At 39.5% G+C, this 25,748-nt stretch overlaps 1 protein-coding gene and 1 long non-coding RNA gene across 3 annotated transcripts in view; one reads left to right on the top strand and one right to left on the bottom strand.

Annotated features, from left to right (window-relative positions):
* The first annotated feature begins 6,212 nt into the window (after positions 1-6,212).
* mybpc2a (myosin binding protein Ca) overlaps positions 6,213-25,748 on the top strand; it is a 54,902-nt gene continuing 35,366 nt past the window's right edge. Inside the window, exons 1-2 of the mRNA XM_071467082.1 lie at positions 6,213-6,313; positions 21,498-21,533. Of these exons, the coding sequence (XP_071323183.1) occupies positions 6,292-6,313; positions 21,498-21,533 (58 nt within the window). The 5' untranslated portion in view covers positions 6,213-6,291. The remainder of the gene's footprint in view (positions 6,314-21,497; positions 21,534-25,748) is intronic.
* On the bottom strand, positions 9,531-25,738 carry LOC139611977 (uncharacterized). Of its 2 annotated transcripts, none has more exons than XR_011686410.1 (4): positions 25,437-25,738; positions 16,688-16,892; positions 16,429-16,547; positions 9,531-14,130 (listed from the first exon to the last, which is right to left on the bottom strand). It is a non-coding gene; the product is annotated as an uncharacterized lncRNA (long non-coding RNA). The 2 variants fall into 2 exon arrangements; XR_011686411.1 differs by lacking the exon at positions 25,437-25,738 and adding an exon at positions 19,420-21,114.

The raw sequence follows: 25,748 nt of genomic DNA, 5'->3' as shown, positions 1-25,748 counted from the left end.
CCCACCCCCTAAAAGTGCCATTTTATCAACTGAACAAATAAATATTTATGTCTTTAAAAATTAAAATCCTTCAGTCAGCAATCTAAATTCTACCTCAGCCAGAGGTTTATTTAGCTAAATGTCTTTTTAAGGAGTAAATCTGTTCTGAATCAGAGAAGAAAACTGCTGCTGCACTGATCTGCAGACCTACGTCAGTGTCTCACTGCATATCCACGTTGAGTATCCATCCAGCTGGGGTGGACTGTTGTTCACATCTGGCATCAGAATGTGTCTCACATGTGTCCTGTTGCGATCACATTTCTCTTCTCTGCTCAAATTTATTTATTTACTTTTTATGTGTGGGAAACTGACTATTTATTGCAGTGGTTAGTACAGGCTGTAAAACTGGAGGAGAGGATCCCAGTGGCTATTTGATGCCGTCTGACTCCTAAAGTTGTTTCGCACAGGCACATCTGCAGTACCCGAGAGTGTCTGCAAAGCTTGAAAATGTTTTTTTCCCCCCATATTTTTATTGACACATTTTTCATACTATTATATAAACCACACAAAACCCAACAAAACATAGACACACACACACACAAACACACACACATGCACCAGGGGAGAGAGATAGTGATAAGAGAAGTAGATTTTAACCATGTGTCAAAAACAGAAAAACTCTTAACAGTAGATATCATCCAACAACAACAACAACAACAACAACAACAAAACATTAAATCCAAACTGCACTGCAGGAGGCGCAACACTTTACAAAAGCAAAATATAACTTAACCTTAAATAATGTTGGACTGAGACACACAGAAAAAGACTCAAGAAAACATTTTTGCCTGGTACTGGTCACACCACATTCACTATCACCACCACATCACAAATCATATCACAACTACAACATCAGTCTTGATAATTGCACATTTATGATTTTTTTCAAAATCTTCCAGGCCGGATGCATAGGTAAATACAGATGTGGTCAAGTTTGAGGTCAGATATATTCTTCCCATTTATGTTGACATTTTAAATTATTAAATCACAGTTTTTTAAGTTTTTAGGGACCTTGTGATGGCACAGGGGTTTGACACTCTGACCATGGAGTCAGGTTTGAGTCCCTGTTCGGGTCCCTCTCTTTATTTATTGTCTTTTCACCCCCATCCCTTCTGAATAAAGGCAGAAATGCAAGAAAGAGAAGAAAATGAATATTAATATGATGATTTATTGAATGTACGTGCTGATCTGCCGTCTGTCATTGGAGGAAAACATTTGAATGCACACTTATTTTGTGGAGTACAGTGTGTTTGCTGCTGTTTTGAGGTGGAGCGTTCTCCTTGATATGGCAGCGACTCAGGCCTTGGTTTGTTAGCAGCGTTCCTTCAGCTCAACAGGCTCAGTGAGCTCAGCCTACGATATGTTACACCTCCGAACCAGAATTTATGGATCGTTATTCTTCTTCTCTGGGCCCGCGTGCAATGGATGCTGGCTTCAGTTACTAATCTAACTAGGTTTACAGTTGCCAAAACCCCATTAAACAGTCCAAGGGTCACAGACGGGGCAGAATGTCTGTGACTTCATTGACGGGGAGGTTGTGGCCTGAAGAACCCAAAACCTAAAAAGTATCACACCCAACCAGAAGCAGCAGCAGCAGCAGGTTTCCGCCAAATGTGATTGATGTGATTTATTTCTCAATGCTTATTCCTGGCTGAAGAGTTCTGCTGACACACTATAAAAACCTCCGTGGATACAAGTGAGAGGCATCCATCATTTTAAACTCCATCATTTCAGCATCAAAGTGCTGAAAAGGAGTTTTGAATCCAGGGCTAATCCTTTAAAGTTTAGAATATAAAGAAGTCCAGACTTAATGTCCTTTTGGACACAAACTTGTTTTCACCTTTTTTTTTGTTGACTCTTACACAAAAATCTTGACAAAATGACTTTGTTGGACAGTGTAACAACTCATCCAGCATCATTTCTGTTCTGACATTTGCCAGAGCGACAGTTGGACGATCACTGCCAAAAATATCCAACATGTTTGGTAACAACAGGAACGTCCCGGATGAAGTCACGAACAAAAGGGAGGATGTGGCCCCACAGCAAACCTGGCAACCTACAGACTGTCTGCGAGCAACTGTTTATACAAACCACTACGAGGATTTATTTTTCTACATGTCCAAAAGGTCCCGTTTGACACCATTAATGCTGTTTCTAACTTTGATTGCATAAACTATTCAAATAATAAACTAGAAGAGGAAAACAGGTGATGATCACCAGGTGTCCTCTGATTTTACACATGAAAATACATCTTGTGTAACCATAAGTATTTTGATGAGTATGTGTCACATCATTGTTATTGCATTACTGTCTGCATGGAAACAGCCCGTCTCTCTCGGGGCTCCTGTTCAGTTTGAAGGTGGGGGCGCTCTGTATGGAGCATATGGCGACTGAAGCATGTGATTCCCCCCGGGCTCTGCCTCTGAAACTATGCAGGCCCATACAGTATCTATTCCCCCCCCCTTACTGGGACAGCCCATTACTCTCTGTCGCTGTCCTAAACAACAGTGTCACCTTACTATTTTTAGTCAAATGTGAAAGCTTGTATATTTATATGAAAAGACAACAGGACTTTCACTTTGAAGGAAGAGGCTGTCACGTCCTGTCGCCTGCCTGCTGTTCAAAATGGAGCATTGTGAATAATGAGAAAGAAAAAAGAAAGTGTGTTGAACCACGTTTGAAGTTTTTAAGTAAGACGGTTCATGATACTCCTACATTTTGGGTTTAATCAGTGAAAAATTAATTAAAAATTAAAAATGTTGCAGGCTGTAGTGCCAATAATGGATCGGACTAATTGACCCGTTACAAAAAATTGTTTTCAGTATTTTACGGCAGCGCAACAACAGCTCATCCCTCCAAGTTTTATCTGTACTGAGCCATCAGTGTCTCATGTGTCACATCGTATTTGTTTCACCATAATGACCCCAGTTACAGCAGCGGCTGCCAACCTGTGGGCCACGACCCACTATTGCAAGTGGCCGACAAATCATTTGCAAAATAGCACGATTTGTTGTGACACACTGTAATTATGAAATAAAAAATTTTAAAAAAATTATTAAATAGATATTGTTTTTATAGTTTTAAAACTAAATGATCTTTAAAAACATTTAAAATGATTAAAAGAAAACAAAAAGTTCTTGGGCCAATGATTAGAACTTTTATGTTGTCACCTCTGGACCTCATTGTCAGTGATATGGTGTGTTTTTTGTATTTGTGACTTTTGCATTGTGTTGGCCCATCTGGGCCACCGTATGATGGGTCACAGATGATTGTTTGCATTAGCCAAACATATGTTTATCAAACGTAATTTTACCAAATACAGGTACATCATATGTTATCATTTAAAGGGGAGGAAAACATTGGTCTGAAAACCTTGTTTTTTTCATTTTAATGAATTCTGATGTGGTTCATGTGCTGATTCTTTCAACACAGATCAAACTCAGTTTCTTGACAGTTCACTGTTTTGGCTGTTCTCAGTGGTTAGTGCATACAACCAATTACATACAAGTGAGTTTGGCCTATTCAAAAATACACAGTTCACCCAAAAAAGTTCACAAATGTTATGTTAAAGTAACTAAAATCTCATTAGTATGTTTTGATAGGGTGTGGCATCAAAACAAACTATAATCAGGTAACATGTTATAAAATTTAACAGGTTTGAGACCTGGTTCTTTACTAAAACACTGAGAAATCTTGTCTCAGTCATTGCAACACATTAGTGCACCACTTTTTTTTCTATAATCCATAAAAATTCTGTCACGCAGTCAGTTTAGTTTTGTCTCAAAAATAAAGATATTTGAATGACCTATTGGTTAGGGTGCATACCACCTGGTCCCCGGCTCGACTCCCGGCCGGCTGTACCATTTGCTGCATTTCAATCCCCTGCATTTCCTGTCTGTATCCACTGCTGCTATCTAAAAAAAAGCATAAATATGCCCCCGCAAAAAATGAAAATAAAAAATGATAATCCCATTTAAAAAATATTGCATTTTGATGGCACATGCTGCCCACTGACAGCTTTAATCTCTACCGGTCATGGGAAAGTGGCTGTAAAGGTGGAGAGGACCTGCTTCAGTTGGCTTAACGTCTTCTTCAGTGAGGCTTAACTAATGCAAGCGTTAAATAACTCTGGTGTCATCCTCCACAGCGGCTCACTGGATCATGTAGGACACCTATAGTTAGTCTCCTGTATCCACTTTAAATCCACAATATATGAATAATCTCAGCCCATTTGAGGAGTTTAATCACGGTATAAATCACCACTGATGAGCTGTGAACGCATCAGAAAGATTTATTACACACTAGTCTGCTTAAAAGTCAAGTAATGTAAAGTCAGAATATACAGTAGACTCAGGGACCTTTTATGTCCTATTCAAACAGCCCTCCATAATCTTCCTCGAGGGTATTTTGTTCTCCTTGAACATCTGAATCTCAAGTTGCACTTGCCTTAAATAGCTGTTCTTCAATCTCGGCCTCTCTTTCTGACTTAAGTTCTCTCTCCAAAATTAAAGTCTCAAACAATGTTTATTGTTATAGTCAAGGTTATAGCTGCCTGGGCAATTTGGGCGAACGAGACGACGAGCGCAGAATTCAGAAAAGGGATGACTGAACGGAAAGTGGAAAGCGGCTTAAATGCAATTTAACGCTGATGTTTATAATATCCATATGAGGTCTGCATTGTCATTTAGAATGAGTGGAAGGAGGATAAACACCACAGCTGTGCCTCTGTCACTTATATGTGCAGAAGCTTTTTAATGTATAATAAATATATATATTTATTTCACAACACATGTGAAATTTGTGGCACATCCTCAGCGTAGTAACACGTCTGGGTGTATACAGAAATTTATACCTCTCCAAGAGCTCCTAAGGTCAGCGACCTCCCTCCACTGTCTTTGACCTTGGTCCTCACATCCCTGCGCGAGGGCTTCCAGTCCCATAAAATACACCCTGTTGACAGCTTCAGCTACTGGAGAACAAATGGGATTGTCAGAGCCTGTGGGAACGCAAGGCTGCTGCTGCTCTGCTCTCATTTTCATCCCTGACTTTGTTCTCAACGCATCCTCTTCACCCAGGGACTGTGTGAAAATTATTGCAGAGGGGGGCTGGAGCTTAAGTTTGACTTTTTCAAAAAGCAACACCCTCCATAACTGGGAGCAACTAAATTAACTGTTATTTAGTTTCACTTTATCAGTTAGTTATTAACAGGTTGGGATAAGGTTGTGTTCAGTCTCTACAAACTATAAAGATCCACATCTACTGACAGGGAGACCCTGCACCCCAGCCTCTGTATGAAGTGACTGTTAATACTTCAATCAAATTCAATCAACTACAATCAAGTAAAATGAGACACAAAACAACCACAAAGACACACAAAATGAATAAAAGGAGATGCAAACTGACCACAAAGACTCACAAAATTAGTAAAAAGAGATGATGAAATGACCACAGAGTCACAAAATGAACTACAAAGAGGTGCAAAATGAGCAAATAGAGACACAAAGACACACAAAATGACAAAAAGATTCAAAATGAGTATGGATAGACAGATTATGACTCCAAAGAGATGTACTACATACAAAGAGACAAAAAAAAGCTTGTGTCTCTTTCAATCTGTGGTTTCACTGAGGGTGAGAGCCTTCAAGTTTTTTCAAATCCTACGAGAAAACAATGAAGTTTACATTTGGGACTCCTTTTCTACCCCCACATCGTCCCCTAATAATTTTAATACTGTCCCCTAGAAAGATTTTCAACATGATTTTTTTCCCCACCACAGTCAAAGACTGTCCACTTAGCATCCCTCAATCAAATTGTCAGTCAGAGCTGATTAGCATCAGTCAGTTTGTTACCGTCCTGCCTCCAGGGCCTAATGAGTTAATCAGCTGGCAGGTTTTCCCGAGGGTTGGACTTTTCTTTATGGCTCTGAGCCGCTTTTACCCCTCATGGTGTCTTCCTCCTCCTCCTCTCTCTCCTGCCAGGGTTTCATGTGACAGCCATTCTGTCACTCTCCTCCTTCCTTGTTCCACTTCTCGGGGGGAGGAGGATGAAGTGACTGACTGCGGTACTGAGTTAGTGTGTGTGTGGTGTGTGTGTGTGTGTGTGTGTGTGTGTGTGTGTGAGTGTGTGAAGGGGGGGGGGGGGGGGGGGGGGTGATGAGGTGATAAAAAGGGATGGAGGAGGAAATATAGGCAGATCCACAGACAAGGAGCGAGGAAGACGCTTTCAGAGGAATCACTATAAACAGACACAGACATGCCTGAGCCCAAGAAGCCGGGTAAGCTGGTCCGACCCCTGGGATCATAACGGAAAACTAAATGATCTAAAAAAAAAAAAAAGGAAGCTGACAATGCAGTGAAATTTTCGGATGAGTGAAAAATAATCTGTAACCCATAATTTTAACCCATTCTAGATAAAAATGCTTGGATTTTGGATGAATTAAGCTGTAACTGCATCATTACATCATGATACATCATGGCTTGGCTTCTATAAAGATTATTAGCCCTAAATTCAGGGAAACAAAGGCACTTTTATTACTACTTTTTCATATTACTTTTAATACAGCCAAGTTATCACTTAACATGATAACTTGTGCGTGTGAATCAGAGCTGTTAAACACGACTCAGTAATCTGTGGTATGAGTTTTTGATTTCATTTCTTAGTTAGAAGCTCATGTCCTCATAAACTCAGCGTCCCTGGATTGCTTTCTATTTCCCTGACGATGTTCTTGAGGTACATTGGGACCATCTCTAATATCTCTGTGTCTTTTGGGGGGAGATATTTTATTGTGGGACAAAATAACTGTTTATTTGTACTATTTTAATAACCAATATCTACAGCGTTTTAGTTTGGAACTATAATGTGGCTGGTTTTATTGGCCACTTAAGATTTGTTTTATTAAAATAAATGTAAAGTGAGACAAAAGTAATGGGAAAAAATGCTGGAGGAAGGAGCCACTAAAGGTGGTGATAATGGATCTTAGAGTCACTTATGGGAACAAATGTGTTGTGTGTGAGGGAATCCTCTCAGGTCCTTCAAGTTCATTAAAGCGAGGAAAGAGGGGAATGGAGAAAAAGGGCAGAAGTCAGCACGCTTACAGTAATGTCAGACATAAGGTTCAAGGTTATAACCGAGGAAATTAATTGCGATATGTAATTGTTTTATGTGATTATGTTTCATTCAAAGCTGTATTTATATAATCTAAATGCTATGAAAACATGTATAAGTCCAGTAAAACCAAAGAACCTGAATATTGATGAAGGCTAAAAAGCCATACTGATGATTTTTGTTACACTTAAGTGATGGAAAATCATAAAGTGAAGTTCTTTAATCAACAAAATGAAAAACAGGGTGAGTAAAGGGCAGTAAATGCCTCGTTTCATCACTGATAATAAGACCTTTCACTGCACCATAAACTGCGCGTATGGGATTACAGCAGTGTAGCATAACCTTACCATATATGTGGTATAACATTTAATAACCTACACATTGAAGCATAAACCGACCATTAATATAGCACTGTAATATGTGACATTAAACTCCACATTGCTGCAGTGTCTGTTTTAATGTATCAGTCATGGGGTTTAAAATATGCTCTGCTGCCTTTGTCAACAGCGACTTCAAAGCGTCGTAAATCAGCAGGCAGCTTGAAACCTGAGAAACAAATGCGTGCATGAGGAAAGGAGGGAAGGAAGGCAGGAGGGAGGGGAGGAGGCAACAGATAAAAGTGAAGAGATGAGCGGAATGATTTGTTAGGGGACCTCTGCCAAGTCAGGTGTAACTACCTTGCGTCGTATCTCTGCACCGCAGACACCTAATCTATCTGACCCTGATTGCCTCCCTCATTCTGTTACGCTGTCTCCTCCGCTGGCATCCATCTCCCCCTCGCCAATCTGCAGGAAGTTCACCATATCACTGTTATTGTGTGAAAAAATCAGAACTCCCTTTTTTTTTTTTTTTTTTTTTGGATTTCAGTCGAGGTATCACATTTTCCATCATGGCTTGATAAAAATTCTGTGATCTCTTCTCCTTATAGAGGTTTTTCTTTAAGCAAAAAAGATTTTTCCTAAAAGCAAAATGCGTCCTTCATTGGTTCCTTGGAAGTCCACATACGGAGACACATGTCAGTGTTGACGTGTGATAAAATATATTCATGAGAGCATCTGATAGAACTGAAATCTTTCCCCTCTGGAGCAGTTTATACCCTTTCCCTTTTTATTCTCCATCATGCAGTAATTCCATCCGTACATTTCATTATATCTGACCAATGTGTCACCAATCCAGTGTCCTGACATCATACATATCATATTCCCAACACCACATTACTACCTTCTCTCAGGCTTCTCTTGTTCTTGTGTTTCCACCCATCCCAAATCGTTGGCCCTCTCTTGAACTTCATCACACTTTCTCAGCTTTGGAGCCCCTCTGCCCCTGTCGATCAGCTGGTTACAGCTCATGTGACTCCCCTGGTGGCGTCTTGCTCTCAACGGTTAAGGCTGTCCCGGGAATCAAGAAGCCGTGGGGATCTGGAAGTAGCACGCATCCCAATAAACAGCCACAGGAATAGTTTTCAAGTATAGGAGTGCCTACTGTGGCCTTGTGGATCCACGAAGGGAAAGGCGCCTCTGGGAAGGCAGGGGTGCGTCCACTTGGGTTAGCCGCTGGGTGACCCACATTTGAAAGAGCACGACAGCCTGGCGAGATCATTGTTCCTCACAGCAGCTATGAAATGTTGACTTGTTTTGTCTCATGAGGCAATGGGCTCTTTGGAATGAACAGAATAATTAGACCCTGTGCACCAGTGTTGATGCTTATAGTTGCAGGGTGCCAGGGTGCTGATTCTCTGGCGCTGCTCCACTGCTCAGTGTGTGCAGAAATAACAACCCAATTTTTAATCACCAGTAATACTGCCAGAGGCCATTATCACTACCCGAACTGCCACCCCCTTCCCCTCTCACGACAAGGCAGAGCAGGGGCCAGTTTCATAAAGACAGACTTTAATCATGATTTACTGTAGATCAAAGTGATAGATTCATCTGTTGCACAAAGCTATTGTAGTTCTTGACTAATTGTAATGAATTCCGAGTAAAAAAATAGAAAACATGGCTGACTTCTTGAAGCATAAATTGTTTTGCTTACAGTATATTTCCAATGTTGTCTCTAAAAACTTTTGTCATCCATCTTTGTTAGCGAACTGCAAAATACGGGCAATGTTTTGCTCCTTTTTGTTGTTTGATACCACTGGCCAGCAGTTAGCTTGGCAGTAGGTTGATTAACTTTTTAGTCTTAAAATAAGTCAGTCAGTTAATATTAATAAAATATTTTAGATCTGTTTGTAGTGTTGGGCTAGTCTTAATTCTGCTCTTAGCTCATTAGCTAATTTTCCTCTTTAATAACTTGAGGAAAATCAGCGAACGAGGTGCTAATGGCCAGTTAGCAAACTTGTATTCTTGTTATCTTATCTTTGTTGTGAACAGGACATTAACTTCAAACAGTTTAAAGGTGTTTTTGTAAGATGAACTCTGATCTTCTAACTGTCTGCAATAATGACAACATTAGGACAATAACTTCACACAGTTTTATTTAAAGATGTTTTCATACCATCATCTCTAAACTCATAACTGTCTGCAAACCACGGAACAGTTTTTACTCCAATAGAGGAGTTTCAATAAGCTATTGAGCTACAGTAATATGCTATGATAGCTTTCTCCATTTTGGACGCCTTCTCCTTAATGGCCAGCGCTGTCGAGGCCGGCTCACTGTTGGTCGGCATAATTTTGTGGCTCAAAGTTGAAATTGAGGGAATTAATTTCACCTCCTCAGATGGCTCCTTTGATTGAAAATTTACTTACAATTAAGCAATGTTGTGGAGAGAATAATAAGTCTGTAAAGAGTTTTAAGCTACTGCTTAAAACCAGTTGGATATATAGACTACAGCAGTGTAATTTTTATTTGGCCAAAGACATTATTCAATCAGAAAACAGCTCTACTACAGGTTTACACTGTGTTGAGATTTTAAGCTACTGGGAGTTTTATTTGTTGAATTCTGCCTCTAAAATGTCCTTGTAACTGTTAAATATCTCCAGAAGACAAATATTTTCTGCTGGAGTGAATGGTGTCGAGTGGTTCCCAGTATACCGGCTCAAGTATACTGGACATCTATGGGTCTATTTTCTTGTTTTTGCAGGGTAGCAGTTGTTTAGTGGAAGGTTAAACCTCCTGTCACCTCTATAGGCTGCAGGGTAGAAGGAGGCTAACATCCTATCACCTCCCTGAAACCGCACGTCTCACAACTGGTCCAGTGTAGCATTACCTCATACCAAGGCCATCATCAAGTCCCCGCAGGTATGCGCCCGCCACTTGATGGATTACAGACAGATGCAGAGTCAAGCGACTGCGCCATGAGGTCCCACAAAGAGAGTGTGAAAAGTTAACTTACCCCTGATATATCATTAACAAAGACTCTCTAAACGCGGCCGCACCGGTGTGTTGTGCAGCCAGACTTTATCCCTTATTCTAAAAAGCTTCCTCTGTGATCTGAGAAAGGCCTTGGCCTATTTGGAGCGCAGGCTGTGTTGTTGTGAGCTGCAAGACAAAAGGAAATGAATGGAAAGCTGAAGTGGATGACAGCTTAATACGGTATTTAAAGCCGCCTTTGTTTACCGAACACCACAGATTCCTCATCCCTAAATTAGTGTTGCATTTAGCAATTGTTTTCCTGTGTTGAGACCGCTTTATTCACATAATAACAGTTCATTCAAATCGTCAAGAAAGTTTACAGCAGTGCCATAAAATCTAATCTTCAGTTTCACACCCCTTTTATTCCTCTTCCAACCCTATTACCAAATCCTTCCTTGTTCATCCATAAATCTTTATCCTCACGTGCGGCAGAGAGGAGAGGGAAAGAAATGGGAGGGGTAGAAAGACATCACTGGAGGAATCCAAACAAGTCATAATTCTTATCATCATCACTATAACCCAGTGTTATATACAGCCCTCCCGTCCCTCACATTCCCTCCACAGGCTCGCGTGTCTAATCCCTCAGTCCTCAGCCACAACAGGCTTAAAGCATGACTGTTACACCATGCATGCACATGAAATAGCACAGGAACGTCAGCACCTTCAAAGGTTTATCAGCTTGTCTCAGCGGGAGAAACATTATTAGTGACCTTTTTCTTTGTATGAAAGGTCTCGATGGAGCTCGGTGTATGCAGCTGAGATCAGAATGAAATACACAGGAAAATGGGAAGGAATTGTGTGTTGTCATATAAATTTTGAATCGCATCTTTACTTCAATAATAAAACAACACAAAATGGCCACTAAATATTTCACCTCTGAAGAGACAACAGTACAATCATCTTTTAATTAAATTAAATTAGAATTATTATCAAAATAGTGAATAACATTTTAACCTCGTTTGATTAATTAACTAAACAGGATTCAGATTTAAGTAAGTCAAAATATTTTCATATACAGTGAATATGATGAGAAATTTGACTGCACACTTGTTTTAGTGTAGTTTTTCTTTTGTTGATATAAGTTGATATAAAACCAATGAATTTATGTAGAAACTATGAGCAAAGATTAAAAAAATTAAAAATCTGCTAAACCATGCAGGACAGAGCACACAGGAGTGGAGAATCTTATACCATTGTTTTCTAAATCTTAGTCAAAGCACCTTTAGCAAGTTCTCACACAGGTTTGTAAAAAATAGAACCTTTAAAATATTAAAAATATTCTTTTTTTTTATCCCACTAGCTGAAGCTCAGCAGCCCAAAAACAAAAAGTAGGTCATCCAAACGTGCAAACGTCTCCTGTTCCGTTCATGGTCAGTGTGTATAAGAACAACCAGCTGATGACTTCACTTACAGGTGAAAGGTCACAAACAAGATGAAAAGTGATCAATTCAACAACTGCTGAAGTAGTTTCTGTGCATCACACCTCACGTCTACCTCAGTATTAAATCCAAGAGGCTTCCTGGTATGGAAAACCTTCTTATAACATATAAATAATATTTAATCTAATCTTGCCTTTTTGGCAGCATGTCAACTTGTGGTATGACAAACAAAAAAACAGAATAACTTTTCTTTATGTAGGTGTCTTACAAACCTGAGAAACACACGAAAATCTAATGCTCTTAACTGGATCCTTCAGACTTTAAGATGACCTGGTTTTCTAATGCTGTTAAAAATTGATTTTGCAGAAAGCTACACTGTGGTGAGACTTACGAGAAATACTCAAAGCGCCCTTGTGTGGTTATTATATTTGATGTGACGATTGCAACACTGACAGTCACCGGAATTATTGGAATATCTATCTGTCCTCCGAGTTTGGTTCTTACAACACCCGTCACTGATCTGCATGTCAAGCTACTATTTAATCGTTACTCTGAGTTTATCCATTTACCCTCTCCTCCTACAAGGGGGTGACGCTCTATTCAGCACATGATTTAGCTGCAAGTCAGATCATCAAGACTGTCAAATTAACTTGGCAAATGATTGAATGATTGGGAAGGCAGGGGCTTAAGTGTACCCCGATTCTGCCGACAGCGCCGCTCTCCATCCACATCATAAAATGGTGAAACTCCATCAGTCACGCTCTGCCCCCAGTATGGATGCCAGCCAAGTGCCAGCGATACCATTGATACTCATCCACACTCTCAGGTTTATAAATAGATTGTTTGAATATTAATCTCCTTTTTATACCCTGCTGCCAATATTTCCCCCATTTTGATGTATATTTGAATATTATGCAAATACAAAAAAACCTCTCAGTCACACCATCATGTGGTTTAAGTACAGTAGCAGCGCCTTGGCCTTGTGTGATCGTGTGGTATAATAATGGAATGAATTGCTTTTTAAGCGGGATTAAGGTGCTTTTAAGGCATTGAGGAATTTCCCTCTTGGATTGCGGTGGCAAACATGCGTATAAATTGGAGCGGATTGGAGTTTTAGTTACTAAAAACATCACTCAGATGCAGAGCAGCGCTTCAAGCAGGAGTAATATGATCAGCTGAATTTAATCTATGCATGTAGAGTCAAAGATGTGCAGATTTCAATGTTGAAATTTGTTGTTAAATTGATTATTAGATTAAATTTCATATTTAAGATCAGTAAATTGAAGTCGTTATTGGCTAAATCTAGTTAGGCTTTAACAGGAACTTTAACAGGACATTAAAGAAAGAATGAATAGAACCAATGCAGCTTTTTTGGGTCAAGCTCCATAACATGCAGGATCCTACACTTCCCATAATGCAACTTGATAATATCAGACCCTCCCTGCCAATAAACTGTCTTGTCTTTCCAGCCTCACGAAGGCCAAGCCAGCCTATGAAATCTTGCTCCGGAACTTGAAGATAGTTTTACAGCTTATAACTATATTTATAGGCTGAGTAATACTCCCCATGATGAGTGCACTAATCATCATGTGTAAAATTACTGGAGTGCCCCTTTAAAAATAACCCCCACCCCCCCCATGTCTTTTCTTTTTCATGAAGCTGCAGGTACATTAACACAGTTTGTTCATAATTATGGTTGTTCATGATTGAAGATTTGGGGTCAGCTGTTTTACATGGGAGGTGATTTAATACAGTCGGGTGTGTACATGTGCCGACGCCTTTAACAGCTGTGTGACACACACAGGACGTCCCAACGCATTCACGTCTTAATGGAGGACATGAGCACAAAGAAAGTGAAATGGTAAAATCTTTCCTTTGATCGGTTTATTAAAAAGGTTTAAACTAACCTGCTGCGACTGACTGACATCTGTTTATTCTGACTGAGGTGTTACATGGAGCATTTTTCTTCTGAATTTGAAACAGATCAGAATCAGAATATTAGGCTCCATGTAAACAATCATGGTTTTCTTCAGTTTGATTTTGTGTCTTGGTAGAAAATGACTTTCAGAACTTCTCTCGGAAAACAGAAACTTTTACAGAATATAAACACATACTGATGTGGGATGGTTTTGGCTTCATGTTGTGCGATGATTGAAGATGCACAGATGTTACTTTATTGTGTGGTTGAAGCAGGTCTACACTTTGTTTAGTGATGTACCTCGGGGCTTCCCTTCATCCTGGTTTTCTGAGTTGCCATCTGTGGAAAAATAAACTTTTAGCATCTCAAGGAAATATTATTTCATGTTTTATGAATAATGAAGTAACACATGGATGTATTATGAGAAAGACTCTGCGGTCCTTGGCTCTGGACTTCGAGGTCTGACTCAAACACTTGTCCTACAGAACGGGTTTGACTCCAAGTCGTAGATGAAACTGCAACCTGCTACCCGCTGATTCTGCATGTTACAGTTATGTGCTAACAAACCCACATGGTAACACAAGCTTATAGTTTCTCCTGTGACTGACACGTTGTCCAGTGTTACAGGGGTGCAAGTGCGGTGCTGTGTAAAAGGGCACCGGGTGGCATTAACAAAGTATGAATGGTGGGAATATGTTACCACCAAATGGCGTTGCGCTCAGTCAGAGTGAAGGCCGTGTGGGCCCCAGTCTCTAGTTAACACGTCTGCTGTTGCCATAGCTTACGGTTGTAGACACGCTTAAGTGACTTAATGTATTCAGCAGTCCTCCAACATCAGGCTCCAGTAGAAACAAAACCACTTAAGAGGTGCATTCCTCAGCAGCTGCATTAGATGTATCACCCTCAGTTTGAAGAGACAGCTGCTCGAAAATCTACCATCAAAATACACATTCAGACAAATGCAGATGAGGAATTTGTGCCCTTTTTGGCTTTGTTCAGCAATGAGAGAGAAAGATTTAAAGATTCAAATGTTTGGCTTGGCCTGACTCCTTTGGCTCAACCGACTGAACAAGCAGGAGACGTACGCTGCAAAGGAAGACAGGGAAATGTCAAGAGAGATTAATGAAGCACATTCCACAGAGGTTACCCTTCAAAAGCAAAACGGGAAGAGAGAGCAAGAGAGAGAGAGAGAGAGAGAGAGACAGAGACACACTGTGTGGAAGATGAGCAGAGCAATGTTAATCTACTCATTGTTTTTCAGTATCATAAAGTGATGCTGATTTCTTTTGAATGTTAAAATAACATCTTACAGGTTGTTGGGTCTCATTACAATAATATGTGGCTTATGAATATATATGAATATATTCTTACTGATATGCACTATATTAATGATTGTGCATGTTTTTGAACTATCCAAAGAAACTCTGTGTCCGTTACTGACAATAACAGACATCCACTGTAAGTAGTGGGTGGTTCAATACTAATAACAACAGTGCTACTGATACTACAGGTGCTTTCACACCTGCGCTTTTAGTCCTGTTAAACTGAACCCTGGTTCGTTTTCTCCCTTGGTCTGATTCTGTCAGACACATCTGTAATAAGTGTCATTAGTAATCTTACTGAAGCCCAATTAATCTTAAGTCTTAAAGTGGCTTTGATAAACATCTTTATATTAATAATGTATCATGTGCATGTTTAATGTGATTCTGCAGCTCCTCTCAGATGTTTGGAGCGTTGTAGCATCTTTCAGCTCATTGTTTTGATTTTCAAGCCCACAACTTCAGTCCTGTGCTTCTAGAACATGGCTTCAGCCACAGCAGGCAGCTGCAGACAAGCAGATGAACATTGTAAAGCATTTAGCAGCTTAAGAGCCAGATATCTTTTCTCAAGAGTTGGTGGAGACCAAAAACAGAGCTAAAAGAAAGTGAAGGTGGCCAGAAACATGACTCCAAATTACAGCTAATCTTGTTAATGTATCGTCTGGGTGGGTAAGGAGACAACTGTTTGCTAATAAGTTCACTATATCAGCATCAATGTTTTTCTGCTGCCCCCACGCGGCTAAAAAATCCCTCATTTCAGTTTTGGAAAACATAAAAAATGTTGAATAATACATATACTATATTCATCCTTTCAACCCAGTTCAATATATATATTAAACATTACATGCCATTTAGTGGATGCTTATGTTCTAAGAGCCTTGAAGAATCAAGAATGCATACATCTTTCAGTAGCAGTGGTCAGAGACAAATCCCCAGCCCAGGCGCTGCTAGTGCTGCGCTCTCTCAGCTGAGCTTTAAAAGCCTACACATGCCCATTTTACACAAAGACACCCCCCCCCCCCCCCCCCCATGTCTCATCTTAGGTATCATTACATTTCCTTAATCTTCACCAGTTTATGGATAAGTCCTGGAGAGTTTAAAATGATATTAGTGATAAGCTTTTGGAAATAAAAACCATCTATAATTATGTTGCACAGAGCATCAATGTGTGTATTTAAAAATATTGACAGTGACAGTGACAGAGTCAGTGAAAAGTGAGTAGATAAATCCTCTTTCAACAAGCATCTCACATGATTTGTTAAATATAAATGTTGTACATCTCACCCCCCACTGAAGAACCCAATCCCCTGGCTCTTACTGTGAGGCTTCACGTCATCCTTGACCCCATGTTGGCCTGGCTCATTCTTCTTCTCTCGCCCAGTTTTAGTTTCCACCTCTTCTCTCTCCATCTTACTTAGCCTAAGTCTTTTTTTTTTTCTTGGAAAAAACCCCCCAAAAAACTAAAGTAGGACAAAGAAATGGTGGGACAAAAAAGTGCTGAGAGTAGGGATTTGGATTAAGTGAATAGGAAGAAGGAATGGAGAGACCACAAGAGACATTATCCTTTTAACAGATACCTGGATGACGGCTGAGGAGTGAAATTATCCAGGCCAGACTGGACCGTCCATGAAGCGTGGACGGTAATGACAGCAGAGATGCGTCTAGAGTGTTCATCAGCTGTGCATTACCTTCAGCATTAACGTGGGAGGTTCGAGGGTCACAGCAGTTCTGGTCGTGACTTTAGCGGCTTGCTAACAGGTTTTTCAGAGCAGGATGGACAGGCTGGGACAGAGGAAGAGAGAGGACCATGTAAAGTTGGCTGAACAGGTCTCTTATGATAACCAGAGGAGCTAAATCACAAAGTCACACCTTCACTAATTGAGATGCTGTAGATTTGCCCATATTAAATATAAGTGTTGTGTAAGAGATGACAAAACTTAAAGCCTAAATTCAGCCCTTTTTAAAAACAAGATCACAGCTTCCCATCCTTTCCCGACCTACTGGTCATTTTAAGCCTTGCTAGCAGTTTGACTCTATAAATGGCAATGTTGGTGTGTTGGTCAGGTCACCACTTTGATCCAGAGGTTGACTCCGCCTGATTTGTGATACCATGAATTTCCCACTTTTCACTTATCCAGTGAAATATCTCAACATCCTCTCGCTGGATTGTATCACAATTTAGTACAGACATTTATGTAAACCATCAGATTGACATTTATGGTTTTGGTTGAATGTACAGTGGTGGAAGAAGTATTCAGGTTGTTTATTTATGGCGTAAAAGTAGCTACCACACTGTGAAAATACTCAGTTACCAGCAAAAGTCCTACATTCATAAATACACGCCATCAACATATATTAGATGTACCAAAATTAAAAGTAAAGATTATGTATAATGGCCCTTTTCAGAATAATATACATTATAATATAATTAGTGATGCATTAATATGTAAGCATCACTAATGTGGCAGCTGGTAATTTTAACTACTTTATATACTGCTGGGTGGATTAATCTAGTACTGGATTTTATATCTGTAATTGTAAACTGCAAAGTAGTAGGAAAGGTAAATTTATTTCTATAGCACATTATCATACAAAGAGATCATTCAATGTGCTTAACAGAAATTAAAGAAGCAAAAGCTGTCAAATAAATGAAGTGGAATGAAAAGGACAATATTTGCATCCAAAATGTTGTGGATTAGTGGCATAAAATATACTCAAATAAAGTACAAGTACCTCAAAATATTTACTTTTCATCACTGGAAACGTCCCAACAACTATAGGAAGGACATGCAATTTTGCACAGGCAAAATTTAAATTTCAAAATTTAATTTGTCCTCTATTATGGCTGAATAAAATAAAATAAAACAGCAGGACATCAGCCTCAGCTGTACAAAGTGTTTAGTGCTAATTGCTAAATGTTAGCATGCTAACATGCTAAACTAAGATGGTGAACGTGGTAAGCATTAGCATATCAGCATGTTAGCATTGTCACTGTTAGCATGTTAGCATGCTGATATTAGCATTTATATCAGCTGGCTTGGTTGTTGACTCTTAGTCGTGACCAGTAACACTCAAAGCCAAGTCATTTTCAACACATCAGCTGATGAGCACACATGCATCTGTGTTGTCAGCAGCAGAGAGCGAGTGCTCTGTTCAGAGAAAGATTATCTCACCGCTGCTTGACTTTTTACCTCTTTTATCCCTTTGCCATTTCTCCCCTGTTACTCCTGGGTATTTTTTCAAACACTTATTGCCACTTGGAGCTGCCAACATAAAATGTGCCTTGAACATCTTTAAATATTTTCTCTGTGTGATATTTCTGATGTTGTGTAATAGCATTTTTTTTTCTCCTCTGGTCATCTGCATAAGATCTTATACAGAAAAGACATACAGAAAAAAAATCAAAAGCAATCTCCAGATACCCAATTTCACATTGTTAACTACCTAAATTCGAGAAAAAAATAGGCAATACCAAGCAGGGAAAAGCTTATAAATTAGATATGAAAGGATGAGCCTGATAACATGTATAAAATCCCTGTGTAATCATCTGTAGAGGAGGTAGTTGTGACCTTGACGGTCTAAAAATTCTTTTGTGGAAACTCAATTTACTGCAAACACAATGTTGCTGGAAGTAAGAGAGGAAACGGCACGGTGACAGATGAGAGTCTTTGCAGTGACACAGCACGCCGCCGCAGGGTAAAAAGATATTATATTTTATGTTTGTTATAGCCGCTGTATGATGTTTTGTGATGATATTTTCAAATTATGATGTAAAGAAAGAGGTTGTCAGTTGGAATATGAATTAGCCTCTTTTTTTAACATCTCCCAGAAATTAGCAAGTCTAATCTCCTCTAGCTCTTCAAGGTGTTTTTCCAATTTATCGCGTGACTAAAATATTTGTTTTATTCATGTACTGTTTAAGAGAGCTCACACACACACACACACACACACACACACACAAGTCTGCAGGATTTAGCAGCAGCCACGGCGACACCTTTAATCAACACTGTTAGAGTTGTTTAAAATGTCACAACACATATACCACCCCGAAGGTTCAACACAGTCAAATCAGAGTTTCTGAGCATTAGTATCCTCCTCTCAAATCTTCAACCAGCGAACCACAACTTTCATCTGATATTCTTACATTGATGTGCAGCCGCTCCACTGACAATAAATGAGACTCTGACTGGGTATTCATACAATGACAATGGAAACTTCTACATCTAAGAAAGCTTTAGATAGATATATATGTTTGTCTCTGTAAGGAAACGCTCTGTCACCATCAATGTCAGGGTAATGTCATACTCACCTCCTCCTTCTCTCCTTATTCATGCTGGTCGATATTAGTATGACATTACAGGTGTGTTGTGTCTCACCTCTGATAACAGGAGATGAAAGGATGTGCTCGCTGAAACAGAGCAAACTGTCCTCACACCTTCATGTAATTCCAAAGACTCAGACATAAACTCAAAATGCAAAAAGATCTAGTTGGAGGTGGTTGAATTTTTGTGACGCAGAGGTGATCTTTCAGCAGATACATTTTATTCTACTTCGCTGTCATGTTGAGGGGTTTACTCGCATTTATTATCAGCCTTTCATACGAAAATTTCCTCTCAGAAGCCATTATATTCCTGTTGGATCAGCAAAACCGATGGGACCGCTCCTCTAGCACACATTTTTTGAATTTCATTTTTTTTTTTTTTTTTTTGGTAAAACGGTTATATTATTAATCACATATCTGAAACAGCAGGCATCTGTTTCCATGGTGATTTTATGACATTTATTTAAAGCCCCAGTTGTCTCTGAGGGTGAGGATTGTTTCTGAGAAACAAACCCTCCTCCTGTCTTCTGTTATATCATTGATGAGTCAGAGATCAAACACTGCTTGCAAACTCCTTGACATCAAGGTAAAACAGCCATGAAAAGAGATGAAGACTCGAAGATCACTTAAATAATCTGAAGTTCAGCGACTGACTTTCCTCTGATTTACAGTAAAGGGGTGGGATAGATGCATAGATGCTTCAGCGGGAATCCAAAGAAAGTTTTTACTGCCTGGTGCGTCACGGATCCCCTCTTGGACTGAAGTGCTGAGAGAAGCATTAACAGATTGCTGCCTGAAAAACAAACCTTATCCAAAATAGAAGTGTTGCCCCCCCCCCACCAGTATCCCAGACATAGTGTGCCAGCCTTGAGCACATGCAGAGTGCCAAGGCCAAGCCTTGATATCTTAGACCCACTGTTAAGTAGGCTCATGAGACACTTGCTCTGCAGTGCCAGTTGTGGCTTGTTGTTGGTGGTTTGGAGAGATGATAGTTGTCAAGATAATCTCCTCATTCATTTGTGGGGCTCAGCCCTTCACTTCACTCGCTCTCTCAGCTGTAACTCCCTGGCAAAGTAAGGCACTGAAGCATTAAACACTAAACATTTTTAACATTTAAACAGGGGCCCTAATGAGGGAGCAGACCTGAGAAATTAATGAAATAGAAGGTTAAGATGTGAATGCTGCCAAAGTTGAATTATTACTGTGCAGCCGTGTGCTTTAGTTTGCCTGGCAGACAGAAACTCATCCCTAATCTGCCATCTCATTAGACGCCCTCCAGCTTCTAAAGTAACCTAGATCTGGGATCCTGGAACTTTGATGTACTTATCCTATCAAAAGCATTTTTGTCTTGAGGCCGCCCCTTTCAGAATTTTTAAGCCCAATTATTCCTCATGATCTCTGAAAAAAAAACATACTTATATTTATCTCAGCCTCACTGTTTTTTCGTAAACCATGCCTCATCTGAATCATATAGTACCCCCCCCCCCCCGCTTCCCCCGAAATCCAATATTCTCCCTTCTGCCAGAGGCAAACCCTGCAGAAATCAAGAAGATGTGCACAAAGCAAGGTTGCCTGAATGTGGTTTTCATGTAGAGGGGTTGCTGTGAATGTGTGTTTGTGTTAATGAAATTAAACATCTTATTTTAAAGTGTATTTTTTTGTGTCCAGTTTTTTTTATTTTTATAAAGATGTCTGTTTCCAGAAATGTAGATTGTGTATCTGCTGTGTGGTTCCTCCGATTGACTGAAAGCATGTGTGAGTGTGTGTGTGTGTGTGTGTGTATGTATGTATATATATATATATATATATATATATATATATATATATATATATATATATAGGGCGATATATATATATATATATAAAAGCATGATACATTGCATTGTAGGTAAATAGAGTGAGGAACAAGTGTCCTCCTCCTGAGGATTCAGATCACAAACTGTAGCTCTTTAAACCGTTTACTGAGTCTAAAGCTGTGACTTTCCAAACACTGTGCTGCTGGTGTTGTATGATATGAAATAATGAGGATGTACAAATTAATTTACATAATTGTTGTTTAATTGCAGCAGCCAAGGGCGATAAGGCTGCAGCAGCCCCTGCTGGTAAGTGTCTTCATGACATCTAATCTGAGCCCACAAGCTAATTTATTTTTGAGTTACACATACAGTAATCAGCTATTATACAGTTAAACTGGGGCAGCCACTGAAAAACAAATGTTTTAATAAAAGCCTCTCATAAAGATTGTTCACATTGATACATTTTTCTCTCCTTTTCAGACAAGAAGGGTAAGAATAACACACTGCATTTACTGTTTGTGTGTCTGTGTGTCCCGTACATCATCACCATCATCAATGTCATCATCATCATCATCATCCTCATCCTCATCTGCAAAATAATGTGTGTCTTTCCCCTCATTCAGAGAAGCCAGCAGAGGAGGAGGGTAAGAGTTAAAGATGAGACAAACACAGAAGCAGTGAACTTCTGTGGTGATGGAACTGAGTGTGGAGAAGCATGATCCTCACTGTGCTGCTGCTACACACACACACACACACACACTTTGATATTCTTTTATTAGCACTGAGGACATGTTTTGAGTTATTTTAAGCAGCAGAGATGCTAATTAAATTAGGTGTTAGGAGCAAAATAGAAGGTGTTTAATTCATGGGGTAAGCATCACACTGTATCTTTGCATATGTGTGTGCACTGACTGTGTATGTGTGTATCTGACTTTCTTATTTTAGCCTGGGTATACTTCACTCTGTGAATGCATACAGTACATGCAAATTAATCTTTCACATTCGTCCTTCAGCTACCATTGTAAACGCGTCTTGTTATCAGTGTTTGCATTCCTCATTTAAACCTTATGGGTGCTGACTATAGCTCAGGGTTTCTAACCAGTGCAGTTCTTAGTTAGATAAAAGGCAATATAAAAAAGTTGTTTATCACATTGGCACAATGCACTGCAAGGAAAGAAAACTCTCAGAGTATGTTTTACTCACCTTTTCAGTTTTCTATGAAGCTGAATGATAAGAATCAATGTTTGCGTCATATATATGAGTGACAAACTAATGTAATTAACTCCTCTAAGCTCCAGTGTCATGGAGGACAAATCCACTGTAGAATATATTAATCAAGTTAAAGCAAAATATTCTTTATCTAAAACATCAGTAAGACACTGTTTTAGCTGCAGTTTCTTTATAATCTCCCCATGTTATCCTCAGTGTAAATCATGCAGTGAGAAATCAACTATTTTTTTCTTTTTTTAACTCGTACCCAGAGAGCAAAATGAAACTTCTGGCCCGGTATACACCCTGGTATCACGGCCCGAGTCTGGCCCATATATCATTCCACATCTGGGTAGATTCTGGCTATAATCCTTTCTGTGTGTGAGCCAGAATTGGTCCAGATGTGGAAGTAGCATCTGACAAACAAGCTGTATAAGGGCCAGACTTGAACCGTGGAACCAGGCCGTATATTGGGCCAGAACACACACAAGCATGTAGTACAAGTATAGGCCAGATGTATCTTGCTATCTGGGTAGTAGTCAAAATAACAATAGCCAAAGGTAAAATGATTCTGATCAGTTATTCAGTGAGGGTCAGAGCTGTAGGTTGAGAAGATGACACTGTTCTGTATGTGTGAGATGGAGGTCTGAGACAGATTGAGGATGGCAGATTGTTCCTCTCATTTCACTTCCCTGTGCGCCTGAAAATCCTGACCTTTCAAAACCAATCCATAGCTGAGGTAATGCATGCAGCTAAACGCGTGAAATAATTGTGTGTGGGTTCAGTAGCCTACAGCGGAGAAGCTACAGGATATGTGAGCTGTGTGTACCGTGTGTACGTATATATGTGTGTGTATGGATCAGGTGGAATCATGTACTATGTTGCAATATATCTGTCAAGCATGGGAATACACAATATGTATATATATGTTTATGGAGTTTTCCTCTGTCAGAAGCTCTTAAAAAATAATAGGTAACGAGTCCCCTGAGATTAAAATGTAGCATGTAGAGTTTATTTTTGAATGTGTACAGTTTCAGTTCAACTTGGTGGATTAAATCTCAATTTATACCTCAGAGCAACTGTAATAGAAGGTATCTGAGAGAACATTGTACGCGTTTCTGTTTGTGTGTGTGCATTTTGCTGTGTATGTGCCGTCGCTGTCAGTCATTTGAGATGAATTGTTGTGTAAACTCTGAGGCTCGCTGAGAGTGATTAAATTTGTATGTGTGTGTGCCTGCAGGTGCAGGAGCTGTGAGTTATACTAATGCTGAAACTCATTTCTGCCCAAACGCTGTGTTTGAAGGGCAACGCCAGCAAAACCCATAGTAACATCTCCAAGAGTCATTTACTGCAACCAAATATCAATGAAAAAGCAAAACGTAGCATCGCTGACACATCTCATATTCCCATGAAGCCCTGAACAGACACTTCACCAACTGGAAAATTTAGTGCATTAGTAAATCTTCGCTCTACTGCGCCTACAGTGTTTCAAGAACTTGCTGCCACCACCCCCTTCTGGTCTAGCCTAGAAAATGTTCTGTTGTATCGTTGTGTGTTATACTAGAGAGAGCTGATGTTTATGATATGGTTCTACCAACCCTGTCTCCTAGAAATCACTTTCATATACAATTTAAGTGCGAAACCTAATCGCACATTTATTAACAGCAGTGGAAGGATGGTGGTTGGGGTTTAGACTCTCACAGGACTTTGTTAAGGTCAAGAAAAGATGGTGGTTAAATAGGAATACACACATTGTGTCTGAAGTCACTGTTCCCTAACCTTTACTAGGTGCTTTGAGTGTCTGAACATAAGCATCAAACAAGTTTAACAATGCTGCGGTTACTACAAATGCATATCGTAGTGCAAGATCAGCTATTTTATCGGAAAACAAATATGACATCATATTTAATCTGTAAATTAACACATATCCTCATTTACAGTGATAGAAAATGTACTCTGGTAGCATTCACGTTTAAAATATATTTGCTGTTGTAGTTTGTACGAGACAGGGTTGGTGCTACTGTTGGCCACTTGAAAATGAACAGGTTACACAGCAAATTATAGTGTTGGCTGGTTTCTAAATTACCATGTGTAAATTAGATGCAGTTAGCAAAATTTAGCTAAATAGCGAGCTAAAATTTTGAACCCCGTTTGATGAAAACTTACAGCTGAGAACTAACCTGAATCTGTAAATATATACTCTATGCCAGACTTTTACAGGAGCTATTTGTTAGTTTTGCGATTGCTACATAGCCAGCGTTAGCATTATGAGCTGTTAATTTACTAGTAATTGGCAAGAGCTTCGGCCATTGTTGCGTTTACACTACAAGAGGTTTTAATTGTTATATACAGTCTATGGTTTTAATACGAGCAGCGCTACTTCGTCGGGGCAGCAACGACGCTGCAGTGACTCAGTATCGGAAAGTGACGAGATGGTCTGACTCGACTGCGGCTAGCTGGTTAGCATGCTAACTTCAGTAGAAGAAAAGAAGTGACAGAAACAGAAGCAAAACAAGAGGTTTACTTCCCACCTCTGCAGCTCTTGGTGAGTAAAGGAATGAAGTTTGGTGCTAAACTCGTAACATTTCTTCTAGACTGGTAAGTAAAGAACTGTTAATGCTGACTCTGGCTATGTAGCGATAGCAAAACCTACAAATAGCTCCTTTCATTTGTAATCTAAACTTCAAGGAGGTAGGATAGAAGAATAACTCCAGTATCATAAATAATAATACTGAAACCTGTAGTGTTTAAGTTGCAGTTGGTTGAGAATGAAAGTGTGTTTTTGTCTTGATAAACAAGAACTGAACATTTTTATAAACTAAGCTAACAATGAAGTTTAGCTAGTCTGTTGTATGTGTTTGATAAATTAATTTGATTTGTTTTAACCTGATTTTGTTTTAGTTTTAATCTTATGACAAAAAAGAGGAATTCATTTTAGATTTTACTCAGGCCTAAAATCCCGTGTTATATCCACAGCGCTTGATAGTTAAATTAGCTTACCTTTTTATAAATGCTCACATGAAGAGACCTGATCCATAAAGGGACCTAAGGACAGTAAAACCCACCTCGGGATTAAAAAGACCAGCTCCAATCTGATAAATGTCATCACGCCACAAAAAAACCTGGGGATGTAGAGTTAGAAATAAAAGAAAGGGTTAGAAGAAATGCCTTTACTTATCAAGTGAAGCCATTAAAACCTAAAGTCTTAGTGGCTCTTTGCATGGCATGAAAAAAAAATCAGTAACACACTTGTAACAGGGGAACCAGATCATTTGGATATATTTTTCAAAATGGCTGCTGTTCCCCTTCACA

Source organism: Trachinotus anak, unplaced genomic scaffold, assembly GCF_046630095.1.
Source record: "Trachinotus anak isolate AG129_WGS33_773 ecotype Australia unplaced genomic scaffold, CSIRO_AGI_Tana_v1 ptg000003l, whole genome shotgun sequence".
NCBI classification, from domain to species: Eukaryota; Metazoa; Chordata; class Actinopteri; order Carangiformes; family Carangidae; genus Trachinotus; species Trachinotus anak.
The sequence above is the reverse complement of the archived record's forward strand: the minus strand, read 5'-3'. Positions and strand labels throughout refer to the sequence as shown.